We start from the raw sequence: 17,436 nt of genomic DNA on the forward strand, positions 1-17,436 counted from the left end.
TGTGAATATATTTTGTTATAAATTCATAGTACATGTGTCTTTCATTGTTTTTAGTATAATTTTTAACTATTTAGTTTAATGAATTTATCATAAATTAATATAATTAAAATTTTTATTATTATTAATTAATTAATTGCACATAAATTTTATAATTATATAAATTAATTATTTATAATTATATTAAAGATGAAACGTTAATTTTATAATTTTAGTTAGGAGTAATAATAAAAATAAAAAAATATTGATTAAAAAATAATAAATACGTGAGACCTCAAATTTGGGTTACAAATAGTTGACCTTAAATTTGGGGTCATCAAATTGCCAACCCCCAAATTTGGGACATGATTTAGAGGTGGGTTGGAGCCAATTAAGACTCCAAATTTGGGATTTGGAGTTACGGTTGGAGACGGCCTTATGTTAGATTATTAGAGTTCGAGCATTCAAACTCCAATGGAGTTAATTCTTTTATGTGAAAGTGAAATTTTCACTATTTTTTCTCCTTCTTAAAAGACCAGGGTTAATGCTACTAACCAGTTAAACCAGTGGCTTTGACACTCAAGAGTATTTTTATAATAAAATCTAAAAAATATGCTATTTTCGTTTTAATTCTATATAAAGTTAAATAAAATTAATACATTATTCACAACAAATAACACGTTTTTTTTTCTAACACTTCCTTATATTTTTCAAATAACCCCTTTATTTATTTATTTATTTATTCTAAAGGGAGGGAAGCAACGCGAGGGCCAGATATGAACTCCCAGCATTGCCAACAAGGCAATGCCCCTCGTCTCCCCCATCGCCGGCGACGTCCGCGCCATCGCCGGCAGCTACGCCGCCCACCTCCACCACCTCTCCAGCCTCCGCCACCGCCTCCCTCTCCTCCGCGCCCTCCACGCCCACATCATAACCTCCGGCTTCGTCCCCCGCGCCCACATTCTAAACCGCCTCATCGACCTCTATTCCAAATCCGGTGACATCCTCTCCGCCCGCCGCCTCTTCGACTCCTCCCCTCTCCCTGACGCCATTGCCCGCACCTCCCTCCTCACCGCCTACTCCAACTCCGGTCTCCTCCCACTCGCCCGCCAGGTGTTCGACGAAACGCCTCTATGGACCCGCGACACAGTCTTCTACAATGCCATGATCTCCGCCTACTCCCGTGCTTCCTATGGCCCTCCTGCTGTCTCTGTTTTTCTTGAAATGCTCCGCGATGGCTTCCGCCCCGATGACTACACCTATACCGGCATCCTTAGCGCGTCAGCTTCTATTCCAGACCTCACTATCCACCAATGCCAACTTCTCCATTGCGCGATTGTCAAGTCTGGAGCTGAGCACAGAGTCTCGGTTTCAAATGCTCTTATTGCATTGTACTTCAAGTGTGGAACCAATGAAGGTCTGGTCTCTGCCCATGAAGTGTTTGATAGAATGATTGATAAGGATGAGCTGACATGGACTACTATGGTTGTTGGGTATGTTAGGTTCGGTGATATTCAAGGTGCTCGTCTTGTGTTTGATGAAATGGATGGGAGATTTGATGTTGTATGGAATGCTATGATTTCCGGGTATGCACAGCATGGGTTATTCTTTGAAGCTCTTGAATTGTTCAGGAGGATGCATTTGTGTAATATACCACTCGATGAGTTCTCGTACACTAGTACTATCAGTGCTTGTGTAAATGCTGGATTTTTCAAGCTTGGCAAGGCTGTTCATGGCCACATTATTCGTGTTGGACCGAATTTTGAACCAGAATCTGCGTTGCCTGTTGAGAATGTGTTGGTTACACTATATGCAAACTGTGGGAAGGTTGATGTTGCACGACAGATTTTTAATAGAATCCAGAAGAAAGATCATGTTTCTTGGAATGCCATCTTAACAGGGTACTTGAATTCAGGAAGAATACAAGATGCAGTTGGGATTTTCAACCCTATGCCAAGTAAAAATTGCTTAGCATGGATGGTCATGATCTCTGGATTTGTTCACAATGGGCTTGCAGAGGAAGGATTGAAACTTTTTAATCAGATGAGGAATGAGGGTTTCATTCCATGTGATTATACTTATGCTGGAACCTTTGCTGCTTGTGGTGAGCTAGGGGCACTGGAGCATGGTCGGCAACTCCATGCACAGCTCATCAGGTTTGGTTATGAATCAAGCAACTCAGCAGGTAATGCTCTTTTGACAATGTATGCTAAATGTGGAGCTATGGATGAAGCAGAACTTGTGTTCTTTGAGATGCCTTATTTGGATCCTGTTTCTTGGAATGCAATGATCTCTGCTCTTGCGCATCATGGGCACGGTGATGAGGCGATTAAGCTATATGATCAAATGGTGATGAAGGGTATATATCCAGACAGGATCACCTTTCTTACAGTGTTATCAGCCTGCTCTCATGCTGGCTTAGTTGATGAAGGCTTTATGTACTTTGAAACTATGGAGCGAGATTATGGTATTAAACCAGAGGAAGATCACTATGCCCGGTTGATAGACTTGCTAGGCCGTGCTGGTAGGATTACTGAAGCTAGGAAAGTGATTGAATCAATGCCTTTCAAGCCAGGACCACTTGTGTGGGAGGCTGTGTTGACTAGTTGTCGACTTAAAGGGGATATGGATCTGGGAGTCCAAGCAGCTGAACAATTGTTCAATACTATACCACAACAAGATGGAACCTATGTTCTTTTATCCAACATTTATGCAGCTGTTGGGCGGTGGGAAGATGTAGCGAGGGTTAGGAAGATGATGCGGGAACGTGGGGTAAAGAAGGAGCCTGGCTGCAGCTGGATTGAAGTCTCAAATAAGGTTCATGTGTTTCTTGTCAATGATGTTAGCCACCCTGAAGTGCATGAAGTATACAATTTTCTTGATGCACTTGGAGCGAAGATGAGGAAGTTGGGGTATGTTCCTGATACCAGGTTTGTGTTGCATGACATGGAGGCTGAGCAAAAGGAGTATGTGTTATCTACTCACAGTGAGAAGTTGGCTGTTGGTTATGGGCTTCTGAGATTGCCCGTTGGAGCTACAATTAGAGTTCTTAAGAACATTAGGATTTGCGGTGATTGCCACACTGCAATTTTGTTCATGTCCAAGGCAGTTGGCAGAGAGATTATTGTTAGAGATGTGAAGCGGTTTCACCATTTTAAGGATGGAGAGTGTTCCTGTGGCAATTATTGGTGAATGCCAGATTATCTATGATTGATTCTACATTCATGAGGAGCAGTTACTACTTGAATTCGCTTGAGTTTTATCAGAGACCAGTTACAGGTTATCCCAAGAAGGTAAAAAAAAATAATAAAAATAAAAAAACTGTTTTTGTTGTGTTGGCATGCAAAATTCTTCATTAATGTTGTGTACTCCAATTTTCTTTTGCGGATTAATACTGAAAGTTCCAGTCTTATGAATATAATGATCTCTGCTTTTTGGTTGTTCTAGAGACTTGAAGAGAAGATGGTGGCTGAAATTGGCTACTTGCTACTGTTCTGTACACACAGCGAGGAAAAGTCATGGCAAGAAATTTGTGGGTGCTGTGAGTTCTCAACCTCGTAATAGAAACCTTTTTATAGATTATAATTTTCTTAAATTTTACCCAAAATGAGTCAATACATAATTCAACGCATCAATGTGATGGTTGGTTACCAATTTGAATACGAAAATTGTGATTTTGGTCTACCGTTAGAATCTTGCTATGTAACAATATATTTGTTTTATCTTGGCTGAAAGCCCTTCAAGCTAGTTAAATAGAGTATCAGTGTATCATAAAGCAAAAAGCAGTACTGGTTCTGATATATCATAAAGCAATATATTTGTTTTATCTTTTATATGAAGTTTCTGACAAACTTCTGTTTTAGTTGGGCAGTACTGGTTCTGGTATATCATAAAGCAAGATAATAAGAAATGGTGAGATTACTAGTAATCAATAATGTTCAATTAACAAGTATAGAAATGAGCAAATACAATAAAAGATTTATCTAATTTAATTCTGATTTGTTGGTGTTCTTACCATTTATGCAGAATCTGCGCTCATGAACTTTATGTAAGCATCTTCATATTATTACCACACATCATCGAATTCTCATTCTCTTCTACAGGTGCCGAGAAAACCACTATCGCATCAATACAAGTGTTAAAAGCAATCTGTCCAAAAATCAGGAATTTTCGAGAGAAATGTGGTCTTTTAATGATTGAGCAGCTCTTTTTTATTAGATGCAGTTTACCTGACACCAGCCTCATTCATTGTTTTCGTGCTAAATGCCTCACAATTGCTATAAAGACAACAGAGGAACCTTCTTTGGACTTGGAAATTAACAGGCAGGTTTTTCACTTATCATGTTGTTTGGCATGTGTAATTGCTGTAATTGCAGAGCAGTTCTTTCAGATTCATTTTGGAGTTTAGAGAGAACAAAACAAAACTTGTTGCTTATTTGTTTTCATTCTTGAATGGAGAGTCAATTAATTTACTTGAAGAAACGTATAGGAAGTTATATTATTATTATTATTATTTTTAAATTTTATTTATTATATTTTCTGGATATCTGTGAACAGGATTGACTTAGAAATTATAAGAATTTATGTGATCTCCAAGCAGATTTTTTTATTTGCATTTATGTCTCTGTTATTGACCTATTGTTGTACAAATGTGTGGTCGGCGTCAGTTTTGGTATCTCTAAGCAGATCACATGATTTATTGAAATTACTGTATTACCCCCGAGTATTTATGTATGAGTTTTTTTAACTACCAACCCTAAAAATACCCTAGATTTTATAAATATATGTATAATAAATAGATAAATGATAAATTATTGATTGCTCAAATAATCTTTTAAATATAATAAAAAGAGATAAATGATAAATTATAAAATAGATTTTGTCAAAATACTCAACAATTACACTTCTTCCTGTCATTTTTTCTTATTCTAGAGATTTTTTTTTATATTTTTTATTTGTCTATTTAAAAAAATTATGAAATATGAAATATTATTTTATTAGATTTATTTTTTATATTTAATATATTTTTACAATTCTTAATAAATTATAAATTTTTGAAAAAGTAAAAGTTCGTTTATTTTGCACAAGAATTACTTTATATATATATATATATATATATATATATATATATATATATATATATATATATATATATATATAGGTGGTTACAAGTGTGTTTTCTGCACCTGGAACATATATGAAAAAAACATAAACGAAACTTTTTTTTTTAAAGAAGATGGATTTACATTCAATTGAGATGTTTAGAAAATAGTACAGAAAATAAGAATGAAGGAGGATGCATCCATTCCATTCGAAGGGAAGATATGTTATCCAACTTGTGCGAGGAGATCTGCGGCATTATTTGCTACGCGCCTGACATGTTGAAACGAAATACCGAAGCTAGGAGTGCATGGCAATCACCAATATAACAATAGAGATGAGCGACATAGCCAGGTTCCCTACCTAAAGAAGCATTGAGTTTAATAATAACCTCTGTGGAATCTGATTCAATAGTAATATGATCAAAATTGTTATAAAGAAGCCATAGAAGAGTTTCCCTACATGCAAGTGCTTCAGCTAATGAAGGATTTGCAGTGATTCCGAAAAAACCTTGAATTGCCCTCCAAAAGACTCCCCGCTCAACCAGTGCAATTTTGATGCTAGTTTCTCCACAAGCATAATAATAATAATAATAATAATAATAATAATAATAATAATAATAATAATAACTAGGCATTCTTCTCGGTTTGGCATCGGAGTTTTTAAAATTTTGTGAGGAGTTTTGAGGCAATATCATATATAAAATAATATAATTAAACAACTCCTACCATGAAAACTACTCCCTCTGTCTTTTTTTAAGTTGTGAATAACAGAATCTCACATATCAAGAAAGTTGGTTATTTCACATAATTTAATAAAAAAAATTAGTTAATAAAAAAATTAGTTATTTTTTCAAAATTATCCTTAATTTATATTTTCACATTTCTCTCTCTCTTAAATTTCAAAAAAGAGAATTGAATACTGATGTCGAGTAATTTTTAGATAAATGCTTAAAAAAATAACAGATTAAAAAGAACATGGATTTATGACAGATAAAAAGGAACGGAGGGAGTGTTGTATACTTTGAATTTCAAAGATTTTATAAATATTTATTGTATAAATAATTAAGTGTAATTAATGTTTTTTAATTATTAATATTATAAGTAATATAAATAAAACTTAAATATTATAAAGAAATTAAAATTGTTCCTTAATGCTCCCGGAATAGATTATACTCTACTTTAATAGTATGTATAGATGTATAGATAATAAATAAACAAATAAATAAATAAAAAATAAAATAAATGATAAAAATCAGAAAACCCACCGAAAGCTTTGGAAATCAAATGGAAGGAGTCCTAATAAATAAAGCACACGTTCCCAATTTGGACTCACACAAGAAGCACGCTAATCCCAGTCTCTGCGATGGGGAGTCTCCTTCTAGGGTTTCTCTTCGCTTTCGTTGTCTCCGGGCCGGCGATCTCGCCGGCGATGGCGAGGTTCGTTGTGGAGAAGAATAGCCTCATGGTGACGTCTCCGTCGGCGATGCGTGGCTCGCACGATAGCGCTATCGGTAACTTCGGCATCCCTCAGTACGGGGGTAGCATGGCGGGGACGGTGGCTTACCCTAAGACCAATACCAACGGCTGCAAGGAGTTCTCTGATTCTTTTAAGAGCAAGCCTGGAGCCCTCCCTAACTTCGTCCTCCTTGATCGCGGAGGTAATCTCGTTCTGTGATTTTTTTTAGTCGATGTTGAACGAGATCAATGATTTCTATGTGAAATTCTATCAACTGGAGCTTCACTTTGAGCTTGACCTGCAAAAATCATGCTTTGGGTGATGGAGAAATTTCTATTTAGTAGTTGGTAGTTGATGTGTTCATGTTTGTCGATAGTGTTTGATGGTTTTTTGCTTTTTTATCGCCTTTTTCTTTTATGCTTGTTATCTTGACTTGGATTATATATGCATGAACTAGCTCTGAGAAATGGAACCGTTTGATTGGTCATGCAGTTTTGTATGTGTGTGTGTGTGTGTGTTGAAGTGTATTTAGTATTTGCCGGGCTGTATAAGTTGGAATTGCCTTTTGTGAGCTCAAAAAGCAACATCGATATATTATTAGTTAAAATTTATGAAATACTCTCAAATGCTGTGTATTTTATGATTTTATTGAACTTTGTGTTATGCGTATCTGTTGATAATCAGAAGATAATTTTAGGGTCTTTCCTCGAGATTTGCCGTGGAAGCAGTTCTGTTTTTGTCGTGTTGCTAAATGCTGCTATTAAATGCCTTCAGCGTTTGGATTGACAGCTATGATTGCATGCAGATTGTTTGTTTGCAAAGAAAGTCTGGAATTCGCAGAATGCTGGTGCTGCTGCTGTGCTTGTTGTGGATAACACTGATGAACCATTGATAACTATGGATCTTCCTCGAGAAGATCATGAAGAAGCGATATATATTCAGAATATAACTATCCCCTCAGCCCTCATAGACAAGAAGTTTGGTCAGGAATTAAAGGAGGCTGTAAGCCGTGGTGAAATGGTTAATGTTAATCTTGATTGGCGAGAAGCTGTTCCACACCCAGATGATCGGGTGGAGTATGAATTGTGGACAAACAGCAATGATGAGTGTGGACCTAAATGTGATGCGCTGATGGATTTTGTAAAGGATTTCAAAGGTGCAGCACAACTACTTGAGCAAGGTGGGTATAGCCAGTTTACACCCCATTATATAACCTGGTACTGTCCTCGAGCGTTTGTTCTCAGTAAACAGTGCAAGTCTCAATGCATCAACCATGGGAGGTACTGTGCACCTGATCCTGAGCAGGACTTTAGCACAGGCTATGAAGGGAAAGATGTAGTCATTGAAAATCTTAGACAGTTGTGTGTGTATAAAATTGCAAATGAAAGCAAAAGGCCCTGGGTCTGGTGGGACTATGTGACGGATTTTCACATAAGATGCCCTATGAAGGAGAAAAAGTATAACAGAGATTGTGCTCTCAATGTTGTCACGTCGCTAGGTTGGTAAACTTTTAGAATATTGCTTATTTTCTGGTAAATTAATCTTGTGAATAGGTTTACATTTTTCCTAGCCTCTAGGTTTCATTTCCGTCAATATTCTTCACATTTTTGCTTTAATGAGTTCTTAGTTTCTCCTGATTTAATTATAGTTTAGTACTGAGCATGACAATTACTGACTAATAGTTATTCGATTCATTTTATTAGTTGATATCTGTAACTCATCCTATTCCTCTGAAATATATTTACTGAAACATGGATCAAGTACCTTAGAACCGCCAAGTTTTTTCTATCCTGTCATGATCTGTTGACTGAATGATCATAATATTCTCTCATTGAGCAGGAATTGATGGTAGGAAGATCGAAGAATGTATGGGAGATCCAACTGCAGATTCTGAGAATCCTGTTCTCAAAAAAGAACAAGACGCCCAGGTAATTATATCATTTTGGTTGAACTATTCCTACTCTAGTTTCAATGAAGCTTTTAGATGATGGAAAACTTTTGAATAGGTTGGGAAAGACTCCAGGGGAGATGTTACCATTCTGCCTACTCTCATTGTTAATAATCGGCAATATCGAGGTTAGGTTGGAAATAATATGGGTAGAAATGCTGATTTGATGCTTATTACTAACTAATATAATTGCAGGAAAATTGGAGAAGAAAGCTGTCTTAAAGGCTATTTGTTCCGGTTTTGAAGAAACTACTGAACCTGCTGTTTGTTTGAGTGATGGTTATGTTTCATAACTGCCGCATAACTTCAAATTTTTGAAATCATTCTTTCAGTAGCACTCATATGTGTGGTTTAATGATGAGTTCTTAATTAGGTTTCTTTTGATCTAAATGCAGACATCCAAACTAATGAATGTTTAAATGATAATGGGGGATGCTGGCACGATAAAGGTTCCAATATTAGCGCCTGCAAGGTGATGTCAAAGCCAGTCGCTTGCTTTTCATTCTTATAATGTTTGCCTTTTCTTGATGGGTGCATGCATATTTTAGGATACATTCCGGGGAAGAGTTTGTGAGTGTCCTGTCTTTCAAGGTGTACAATTTAAGGGTGATGGCTACAGCAAGTGTGAAGGTGATCCTCTGTAACTTCTTCATTGAATTTTTGCTGATACTTGACAAAAATTCCTTTTAATATTTATCGCTGGTAGTTATGAGTTATGATCTAGTCATATTTTTTCTAATTTTCTTAAAGAAGAGACTAGCATGACATTTACGAATTGATTTTTATTGTCCAACCTATCTAAGGAAAGCTATTTAAAGCTATTGACACCCCATGTGATATATCATGATAACTCATGCCATTTTTACCTTTTACAGATGAAGTAAATTAGCATATGTTTTTTCTTTTATATTTATGAAAATGATCTAGTTAAATCTATGAATTTGATTTTGTCTCAAATGAAAATTTTTGGCATTTTTACTCTATTTTTGAAGTTCTTGTTCACATTCATCTTTTCTTGCCTAAGTTGAGGCATCTTGTCAAGCATTAAATATTTGTGTAGTGTGACAGGTGGGTTTTCTTTAGAGAACACTTCTAGGGTGAGCTCTGTTCTACATCTGCTTGTGTTTATCATGGTCAGGACGGACACACATTAGGGGCAGTGGGGGCAGCTGCCTCCGCTGAAATTTGAAACGTCCATAAGGATAGACTGTGTATATAGCTAAAAGTTCTTAAAATCTTACAATTTGCCTTTGCTGAAATTAAAAAATAAAAAATATATGGCATGTTCATATATATGAAATAGAATAAAAGTATACTTGCAAGAAAAGTGGCTTTATTTGCAAAATAATTAATATTACATGTTTAAATATGAATAAACAAGGTTTTATAATAAATAACCCAAAAAAAATAAAAAGTTAAAAAAAGTTCAAAGTTCATTTACTACATCAGTTGAAAGAGTTTTTTATGCCAAGAAATTTGTGAAAAATTGCTTGCACAACCGAATGGGAGATTCTTGGATGAATGATTGTTTGAACTTGTATAGAAAAAGATATATTTTGTAGTATTAATAATGAAAAGATCTTGTAGCATTTTCAAACTATGAAAACACATAGAATAATTGTAATATATTATTTTTATATGAAACAGGCTTTTGATGCACTTGAGTTCATTATATATTTTTTATTTTTTATATTTGTTATTAGTTTGCCCCCACTGAACAAAAATCCTAGATCTGCCCTTAAGATCCATGGTTAACTCTGCTAGGGCCTTCTGCATTTTGCAAAAAGCTTGTGTTACTTGATGATGCTTGGCAAACATATAAAGTAACTGTAAAATGAGTGCACACGATATGATAATCATTAAAGCTTTAGATTGATGTGTGGTCAAACAAGAATGCGGAAGATCAAAAAAATAAACTTGTCTGCTCCAAGTCAGGGATAGCTTCTTGCTTGTCAAAAATGTTTTGTCATGGGCACCACTGACCTGGCCATGCCCATGCATGTATGTAGAGTGCGACAAGAGTCAAGCTGGTCATGTTAAAAGCACAAAAAAGGGATTTGCAAAGAATATGAATGCAGGTGATAAGAAACAGTGGGTCTAAGTAATGTAAAGAGAAAATGGTTTTGGATGTGAATGAGGCTCATCATGCTTTGGTATTTAAGGTTTTATTCTGAATATGTTAGTTGATGAGATAAAAATCAGTGTTATATGCCAAGTGTAGAAAGAAAGCTTTGAAGACCGAGCATTAAAAACCTAGGGAAACATACAAAAAAGCTATGTCTGCTATTCTAGCATATAAAGAATGATAGGCTTGGGATGCACATCAAAATTAGTGAGCTTGAGTTTAGCCAGAGGGACTTATGGATTGATGAGTTAAACAACCGATGATTTTGTACCGAATCCAAGAATTAGAGCTTTTGTGCTTTGTGTTTGCAGCAGATAATTGAGGTCATGTTTGATGTTAAATGAGGTGTATGCTTCACGTGAGAATCAGGTCTTTAAGGAGAGTGCAGCATTATGGATATATGGAAGCAATTTTCATCTTTGTAAAAAATAGAAACACATGAACCTAAGTTACATGAAGCTTAAGATCAAAGAATGAGCTTGGAGTTCACTTTCTACTTCTTAAATATGTGCACTCTTTCTCGTTAATCAACTTAATTGTCATGAAGTCGCCACTGAAAGCTTGTATCTTAAGACTGAAAAATCCTTGGTTGGAGTGCATGGTTAGGACTTCACTGCTTCTGCACTGGCCGCTTTTGTTCTTTTCCCCTTATTTCTTTACCTGATTTGGATTTTTTCCCAATGAGGAAATAAATAAATAAATACGAGTTGATGAGAGACTTAGATGGCTCCTGTTTGATTGGTTGCTGCTTCTTTAGTATGATATAGTGATTTCCACTATTCCATTTGCAGCAATTGGGCCTGGTAAGTGCAGGATTAAGAATGGTGGGTGCTGGCAGGATACCAGAAATGGAATGACATTCTCTGCATGTCAGGTTGGTGTATCCCATCCTACCAAGTTTCCTTTGGCTGTGATTTAATTTTGAATTCATTTCTTTTATGCAAACAGGAAACTGGAGACAACAGTTGCCAGTGCCCTCCTGGATTCCAAGGTGATGGTATCAAAAGTTGTGGAGGTAACTTATGTAATGTTTATACACCACAATCAAATTTCTCACAAAAATACTCATGCTAATTTGTACACTGCAACTCAAGCTCGACTGTTCTGAAAATCTTTTTCTTTCTGAATTTTTGTATGACATGCACATCAAATCAACATTGGCTGTTATAATTGAGACCTCACATTTCTTGTTCAGATATTGATGAATGCAAAGAGAAGAAAGCATGTCAGTGCCCTGAGTGCACCTGCAAAAATACCTGGGGAAGCTATGATTGTAGTTGTGCTGGAGATCTTTTGTACATCAAGGAGCATGACACCTGCATTAGTGAGTTTACTTGTCTTTATATGTTTAATGCAACTATCCTGGTGAGATGAGTTCAATTTTTACATTTGGATGATACATCTGCAGGTAAGGCAGCAAGTGAGGCAAAGACAACGTGGGCTGCTGCTTGGGTAATCTTGATCATCCTGGCTGTTGCTTCTGTTGGAGCCTATATTGTTTACAAATATAGGTTAAGGGTGAGTTGTCTGAAACATACTTATGTCATACCTTTTCTTAATGTATTTAAGTTGTCTATGCATTCTTTCTTTTGAGTCTTACTGCCTGGTCCACGTATTCAAATGGTCAAAAGCTTATCTGTTCCTTTATTCTTGGCATCCTTTATATTGACAAAATTCACACAAGTTATCCATGAAGCATCATTATTTGCATGAAACATTTTCCTTTATAGCGTATCAGTCTTCTGTATGTTGTCAGACAAAATTCAATTCTTCACTCTCCATCTTCGCATCATGCCAATTTGGTTTTCCTTTTAAACCTTAGGTTAAAGATTGATACTTCAGAATCATTCAATCTATGCCAGAGTTGCTTACTTGGTTATACCTTTTTATTACAGTCATACATGGACGCGGAGATCAGAGCCATAATGGCACAATACATGCCATTAGACAGTCAAGGAGAAGTACCGAATCACACACATGAAGAACAAGAAAATGCTTGAAGCGGTGAAGAACCCTCTTTCTTTTCCGCAGATCTTCATCTCCCCTGGAAAATGCATATATCATTGAGAGAATCGAAAAATCCATTGGGGAGAATGCCCATGCCAGTAGGGATATGAAAAGCAAGTGCCCTAGTGCTTGAGAATTGAGATAGGAAACAGGGTTGCTAGTTCTTTTTTATAATTAGCACCAATTATGTATCTTTATAACTGTATAGATTGACACAGTTTCTCCATCCAACTTTGGTTTTAGAACTTGTTTCTAATCTATGTATTCAATGCAGATGATAGCTTGATGAGTTCATTGTCGATGTACTTGATTTTATGCCGCATCCATGGACATCGCCTTCTTGTGGTTGGCTAACAATTTATCTCACTGCTGCAGGTGGTGGTGGATTAATGTATCCGGTAAATTTTTAAGGAGGTTATTTTATTTTGATCACTGTGTTTTAATTTGTATTTTTTTTGTTATCATGTATTAATTTTTTTTCACCAGGTGTCATTTATGAATTTTCTGCCAATTTTGACTGATGTGCTAGTTGGAGATGTCACGCCACGTTATATAAAAGTGTTTTCACAACCCATTGGATTAATTATGTCAGTTTGTGTCTTTTCCAGCTGGGATGAAATAATTTTTAAAATAGTGTGACGGGATAATTCTAATTATCACGTCAGTTAAAATTAATCGAAAATCTATGAGTGATCATCAATACATGATTGATAAAAAAGATACAAATTGAAACATATTGACCTCATAAAAAATTTACACTTTAGCATATCTGATTTGGCTGGTTATTTTTGAAGATACAAGTCAATCAGCATTGATTCAACCCAAAAGGCAAAAACTGAAGTTAGTGGCTTATATATTTGTTACTCTCTTTGTTGCATTATAAGTGTTTATTTTAACCGTTTTATCTTTTTTGAATATTTTATGTTTCTACTATGGTTGTGTATTTAAAGTGGTAGTGGGGAAAATAATCTATTTAAATAAATTGGTAAGTTTAAATTTAACATTTAATTTAAATATATAGACAACTTCTAAAAGTGAACATAGATGAGAGTGATTATTTTAATATGCTCTTTTAAAACATGCTTGTTTATTTTAACTAGGAACCCAAGCTTGTATCACTTTAATATCAAACCAAACAACCTATGATTTTATCTAAAGATTTAAGTTGTTAGTGCTATAAATTCAAGCTGATATATTTAAATCTATCTATCTATATATATATATATATATATATATATTTTAAATTAAGCAATGTATTCTAACAATTAGCATTTTATAAATGATTTATTTTGGTCTTTTTGTTGAATTTGTTCATTTTTTTTTTAATCTTTTTATTCACTATTGTTATTAATTCCATCCTAACTTTAAACCTACCTATAATATATCATTTTATCAATATGACAACAATTATAAGGTTTAATTTATCTCTAATTCTATGAAATCAGTGTTCTCACACAAGCCAACATGCATGTATTGAGTTTTTATTCAAAAATAAAAATAAAAATAACAATTATAATAACCATTATAATAAACCATAAAGAAAATATATATAGATAAGAAAATCATCTTCTTTCACTTCAATTTTCCCTAATCCAAGCAAACAGAAACAAATTCAGATTTTGAGAAAAGAATTGCATAAATTTCATGTGTGCTTAATAATAAGGTCATATACAATAAACTCATCATAAGAAAGAAACATCAAATGCACAATAATTTTAAAAATAAATAAATATAAAAAAAGTAAGTTATTAACAACAAAGCCACAACATCAGTCCCTTTGGGAATCAGCAGTGACTGCATAATAGACCATAAAAAAAAACAGAGAATTCAAATATCATCTCTTTAATTGAGAGTTATTGAGATCAAGTCCAATGTCCATCCCATTGTAAGCTATTGGAGCATACATCCACATCTCATCAGAGCTCAAAAGCTGCAAAATTTTTACAATTAAATTAATTAATTAATTACCCACAAATTTGAATCAAGGAAAATAGATTAAAAGGAAAAAAAATTATTTTGTAAAATATGTATATATATATATATATATAACCTTAATTTGGAGCTGCAAGAACTTGACATACTGCACTGCCTCTTCAAGCATTGTGCTGATATCTACCTGTTTAATTATTCCCAAGAATTTTATAAATTTAACTAAATAAAAAATTTTCTAATCATATAATTAGAACTATAAAAAAACAAAATTAATACTCACTTTGGTACCATTTGGAACCAAGTTTTGTAATATTCTCAGCCTCTCATTGATTCTCTCTCTTCTTTTCTGTGAAATTCATTGAAATTTTAAAAAAAAGTAATAATAAAAATAAACAAAAAAAAAAGAAATAAATTGATTAATTACTCTTGCATAGAGGCTTTGAGGGTCAGTGGCTGATCCTCTATTTGCTCTTGTTTTGCCATTCAAGTTATCAATTGTAGCATCTGAACATTTTTTGCTAAAATTTCCTCCATTAATCTCTTGTGAAACATTTGAATCATCTTCTGAACTGTAACTACTTGAACTCTGACCATTCACTGTTAAACTACTCTCTTTAACATCTTCGATTATTGCACTCCTTTGAAGTTTCATCGATAAATTTCTCTTCTGTTAAATGCAAACCAAATATATATTAGCACAATTTTACTAATAAGAGGCATTATACACCGGCATAAAAGAAAAAAAATTATATTTATATATATATGACTTCATCTAAGCATGTGATATTTTTTTTTTTTTTTATATAAAAACAAGTCAAAATAGACAATTCCATGCATAAACTGGACATACATGATTGAGTAATAACTAAATAACAAAGTAACAATTAAAGTACAATATATCTAAATATTGTAGGAAATATACTCTGTATAGCATGTAAATACTACAAACTAGTACTACAGAGATCAAGAGGAATTCATCTAACATAAATTACTACTGTAAAAATCAAACATATAAATTTGCCTTAGCTCCAACAAATACGACATTTTCTAACATGTTTAATACCTTTGTTGTGGCCCGAGGTTTCTTCTCAGGAATTTCGGCATGAATGGCAACTTCATTATCAGAAATATGAAACTTTCTCTTCGAACCAGAGACACCGAAATCATCGGTAAATGTCCTCTCTTGAAGCTGTTGGTTATGAACATCTTGAAACACTTGTTGGTGGTCTTCAGCTGAGAAAAAACTCTTGAAGTAGTTATCATCATAACTACTTGAATTATCTTCAGACACAAAGCATGAACTAAGATCAGCATTGATTTCAGTTTCATGATCAAACCAAAACATTGAGTGATGATCATCAAGTATGAATTGTGACACTAGATCAGACTGATCATATGAAAAGAACTCCATTTTTGTGCTTGAGTTCTTAGAGCTTGAGATTTGCACTTGTATATATATATATATATGATTAGCTTCCATGAATATTAAAATAAGCATCACAGAAATGTAATCTTTCAATTTTTAATACAGCTCATCAGGGGCTGAATTTGGCCAAGGAAGTAATAAAAGATAGAAAAGAATTGATTAATGTGATGAAGTTATCCAAGGAATTATGTTGATTAAGTGTCATGTAAACCAATCAAATGAGTCCTAATTTCTTATCAAGAATCATTTAGAAGTGGTTGGTTAATTATTTTTTTTTTTTAAAGTTAATGATCATATGAGGAACTTGAAATATAAATTTGAGGGTGATTATTTTTTACAAAGAGAGAGAGGGAACGTGAAGAGAGGTTATCATATAATTAAGGGAAAATTAAGAGGGACAAGGATCTTTTTAGTGGGATTTTTGTTCCCTAAAAAGGAGAGTAATGCAAATAATAATATTCGAGAAATTTATTATTTTCTTTTCTTTTTGGAAATAAGAAGTTAATGAATTGCCCTCAACAAGCCACTGGTAGCCCGGTAGATTTATTACAAATAGTGATGGGCAAGGCGTCTACTCGAATCCTTGTGCCGAAAGTGTTGTAGCATTGTTATTGTGATAATATTGTTCATTAATGTTCTTAGGCTCATGTACTGTTTAAATAGTTTTAGGGATCTCTTGTGGAAGATGTTGTATGCCTCCCCTCCAAAGTTGAATGGTAGGAGGAATTTATTAGTTTGGTTTATAAAAATCTTCTAAGCGTGCTATGTGACATTTATCTGGGTTAATGATAGCGTTTGTCGTCTTTATTTAAAAAAAAATACCATGTAACATTTAATTTTGAGATTTGGAGAGCTTAGCAGAAGTTGTATTATTATTATTATTATTATTATTATTATTATATAATTTTTGGGCATTAATTTAATAATAAAGGTGACATGAAGCAAGAGGGAATTTAGTTTGGTTTGACCTTATTTTAAATCAATAAACTGAGCTTGAAAAATTTTAGATTGATTTTGGAAATCCAAATTTATTGTTGATTTAGTTAAATTAAAAAATATATACTTTTATTTATTTTTATCTCTTATTAAAGTGTTGTATTAATAAATTATTTAAAATCTAGTTTGTTAATGATGAGGGTTTGTTTGGGATTGCATTTCAAATTTGTAAATAACTTTTCAATCATTAGGAGTTCTTTAATTATATAAAATAGCTAGTTTTCAATTTAAATATCTAAAAAAATAAAAAAAAATTGTATAAAATACAACTATAAGCATGAAACCTCTTAATTATAGTTTTTATTAAAACCATTTTAAACAACTTCTCATAAAAGAAAATTCCAAATGCAACACATGAACACACCCTTTTAAATATTCAAAAGGGAGAAAAAATAATTTTTTAAACTGATGTTATTACAATGTTGATAATTTATTATCAATACACTATCTTTATATTTGAAACTATTG

The 17,436-nt window shown here is 33.8% G+C and overlaps 3 protein-coding genes across 4 annotated transcripts; 2 read left to right on the forward strand and 1 right to left on the reverse strand.

The window, feature by feature from the left end:
* Positions 1 to 739: 739 nt before the first annotated feature.
* Positions 740 to 4,465, forward strand: LOC120253432 (pentatricopeptide repeat-containing protein At1g25360). 2 transcript variants are annotated; one of them, XM_039261784.1, is made up of 3 exons: positions 740 to 3,269; positions 3,424 to 3,533; positions 4,080 to 4,465. In XM_039261784.1, the coding sequence occupies exon 1, from the start codon at positions 781 to 783 to the stop codon at positions 3,166 to 3,168; it is 2,388 nt and encodes a 795-aa protein (XP_039117718.1). In that variant the 5' UTR covers positions 740 to 780; the 3' UTR covers positions 3,169 to 3,269; positions 3,424 to 3,533; positions 4,080 to 4,465. The 2 variants fall into 2 exon arrangements, with proteins under 2 accessions (XP_039117718.1, XP_039117717.1); XM_039261783.1 differs by having other exon boundaries at positions 3,424 to 3,517.
* A 1,936-nt stretch (positions 4,466 to 6,401) lies between these two features.
* LOC120253405 (vacuolar-sorting receptor 4-like) lies at positions 6,402 to 13,037 on the forward strand. The gene is made up of 12 exons (XM_039261745.1): positions 6,402 to 6,736; positions 7,340 to 8,032; positions 8,374 to 8,462; positions 8,541 to 8,610; positions 8,678 to 8,761; positions 8,878 to 8,954; positions 9,031 to 9,112; positions 11,399 to 11,481; positions 11,556 to 11,622; positions 11,803 to 11,931; positions 12,016 to 12,125; positions 12,503 to 13,037. The coding sequence occupies exons 1-12, from the start codon at positions 6,442 to 6,444 to the stop codon at positions 12,605 to 12,607; spliced, it is 1,884 nt and encodes a 627-aa protein (XP_039117679.1). The 5' UTR covers positions 6,402 to 6,441; the 3' UTR covers positions 12,608 to 13,037.
* A 1,411-nt stretch (positions 13,038 to 14,448) lies between these two features.
* LOC120253387 (transcription factor bHLH139-like) lies at positions 14,449 to 15,957 on the reverse strand. The gene is made up of 5 exons (XM_039261725.1): positions 15,610 to 15,957; positions 14,971 to 15,213; positions 14,827 to 14,892; positions 14,665 to 14,730; positions 14,449 to 14,544 (listed from the first exon to the last, which is right to left on the reverse strand). Exons 1-5 carry the CDS (start codon positions 15,955 to 15,957, stop codon positions 14,449 to 14,451), a joined length of 819 nt encoding a protein of 272 aa, XP_039117659.1.
* Between the last annotated feature and the right edge of the window lie 1,479 nt (positions 15,958 to 17,436).

This window comes from Dioscorea cayenensis, unplaced genomic scaffold, assembly GCF_009730915.1.
Source record: "Dioscorea cayenensis subsp. rotundata cultivar TDr96_F1 unplaced genomic scaffold, TDr96_F1_v2_PseudoChromosome.rev07_lg8_w22 25.fasta BLBR01000075.1, whole genome shotgun sequence".
NCBI classification, from domain to species: Eukaryota; Viridiplantae; Streptophyta; class Magnoliopsida; order Dioscoreales; family Dioscoreaceae; genus Dioscorea; species Dioscorea cayenensis.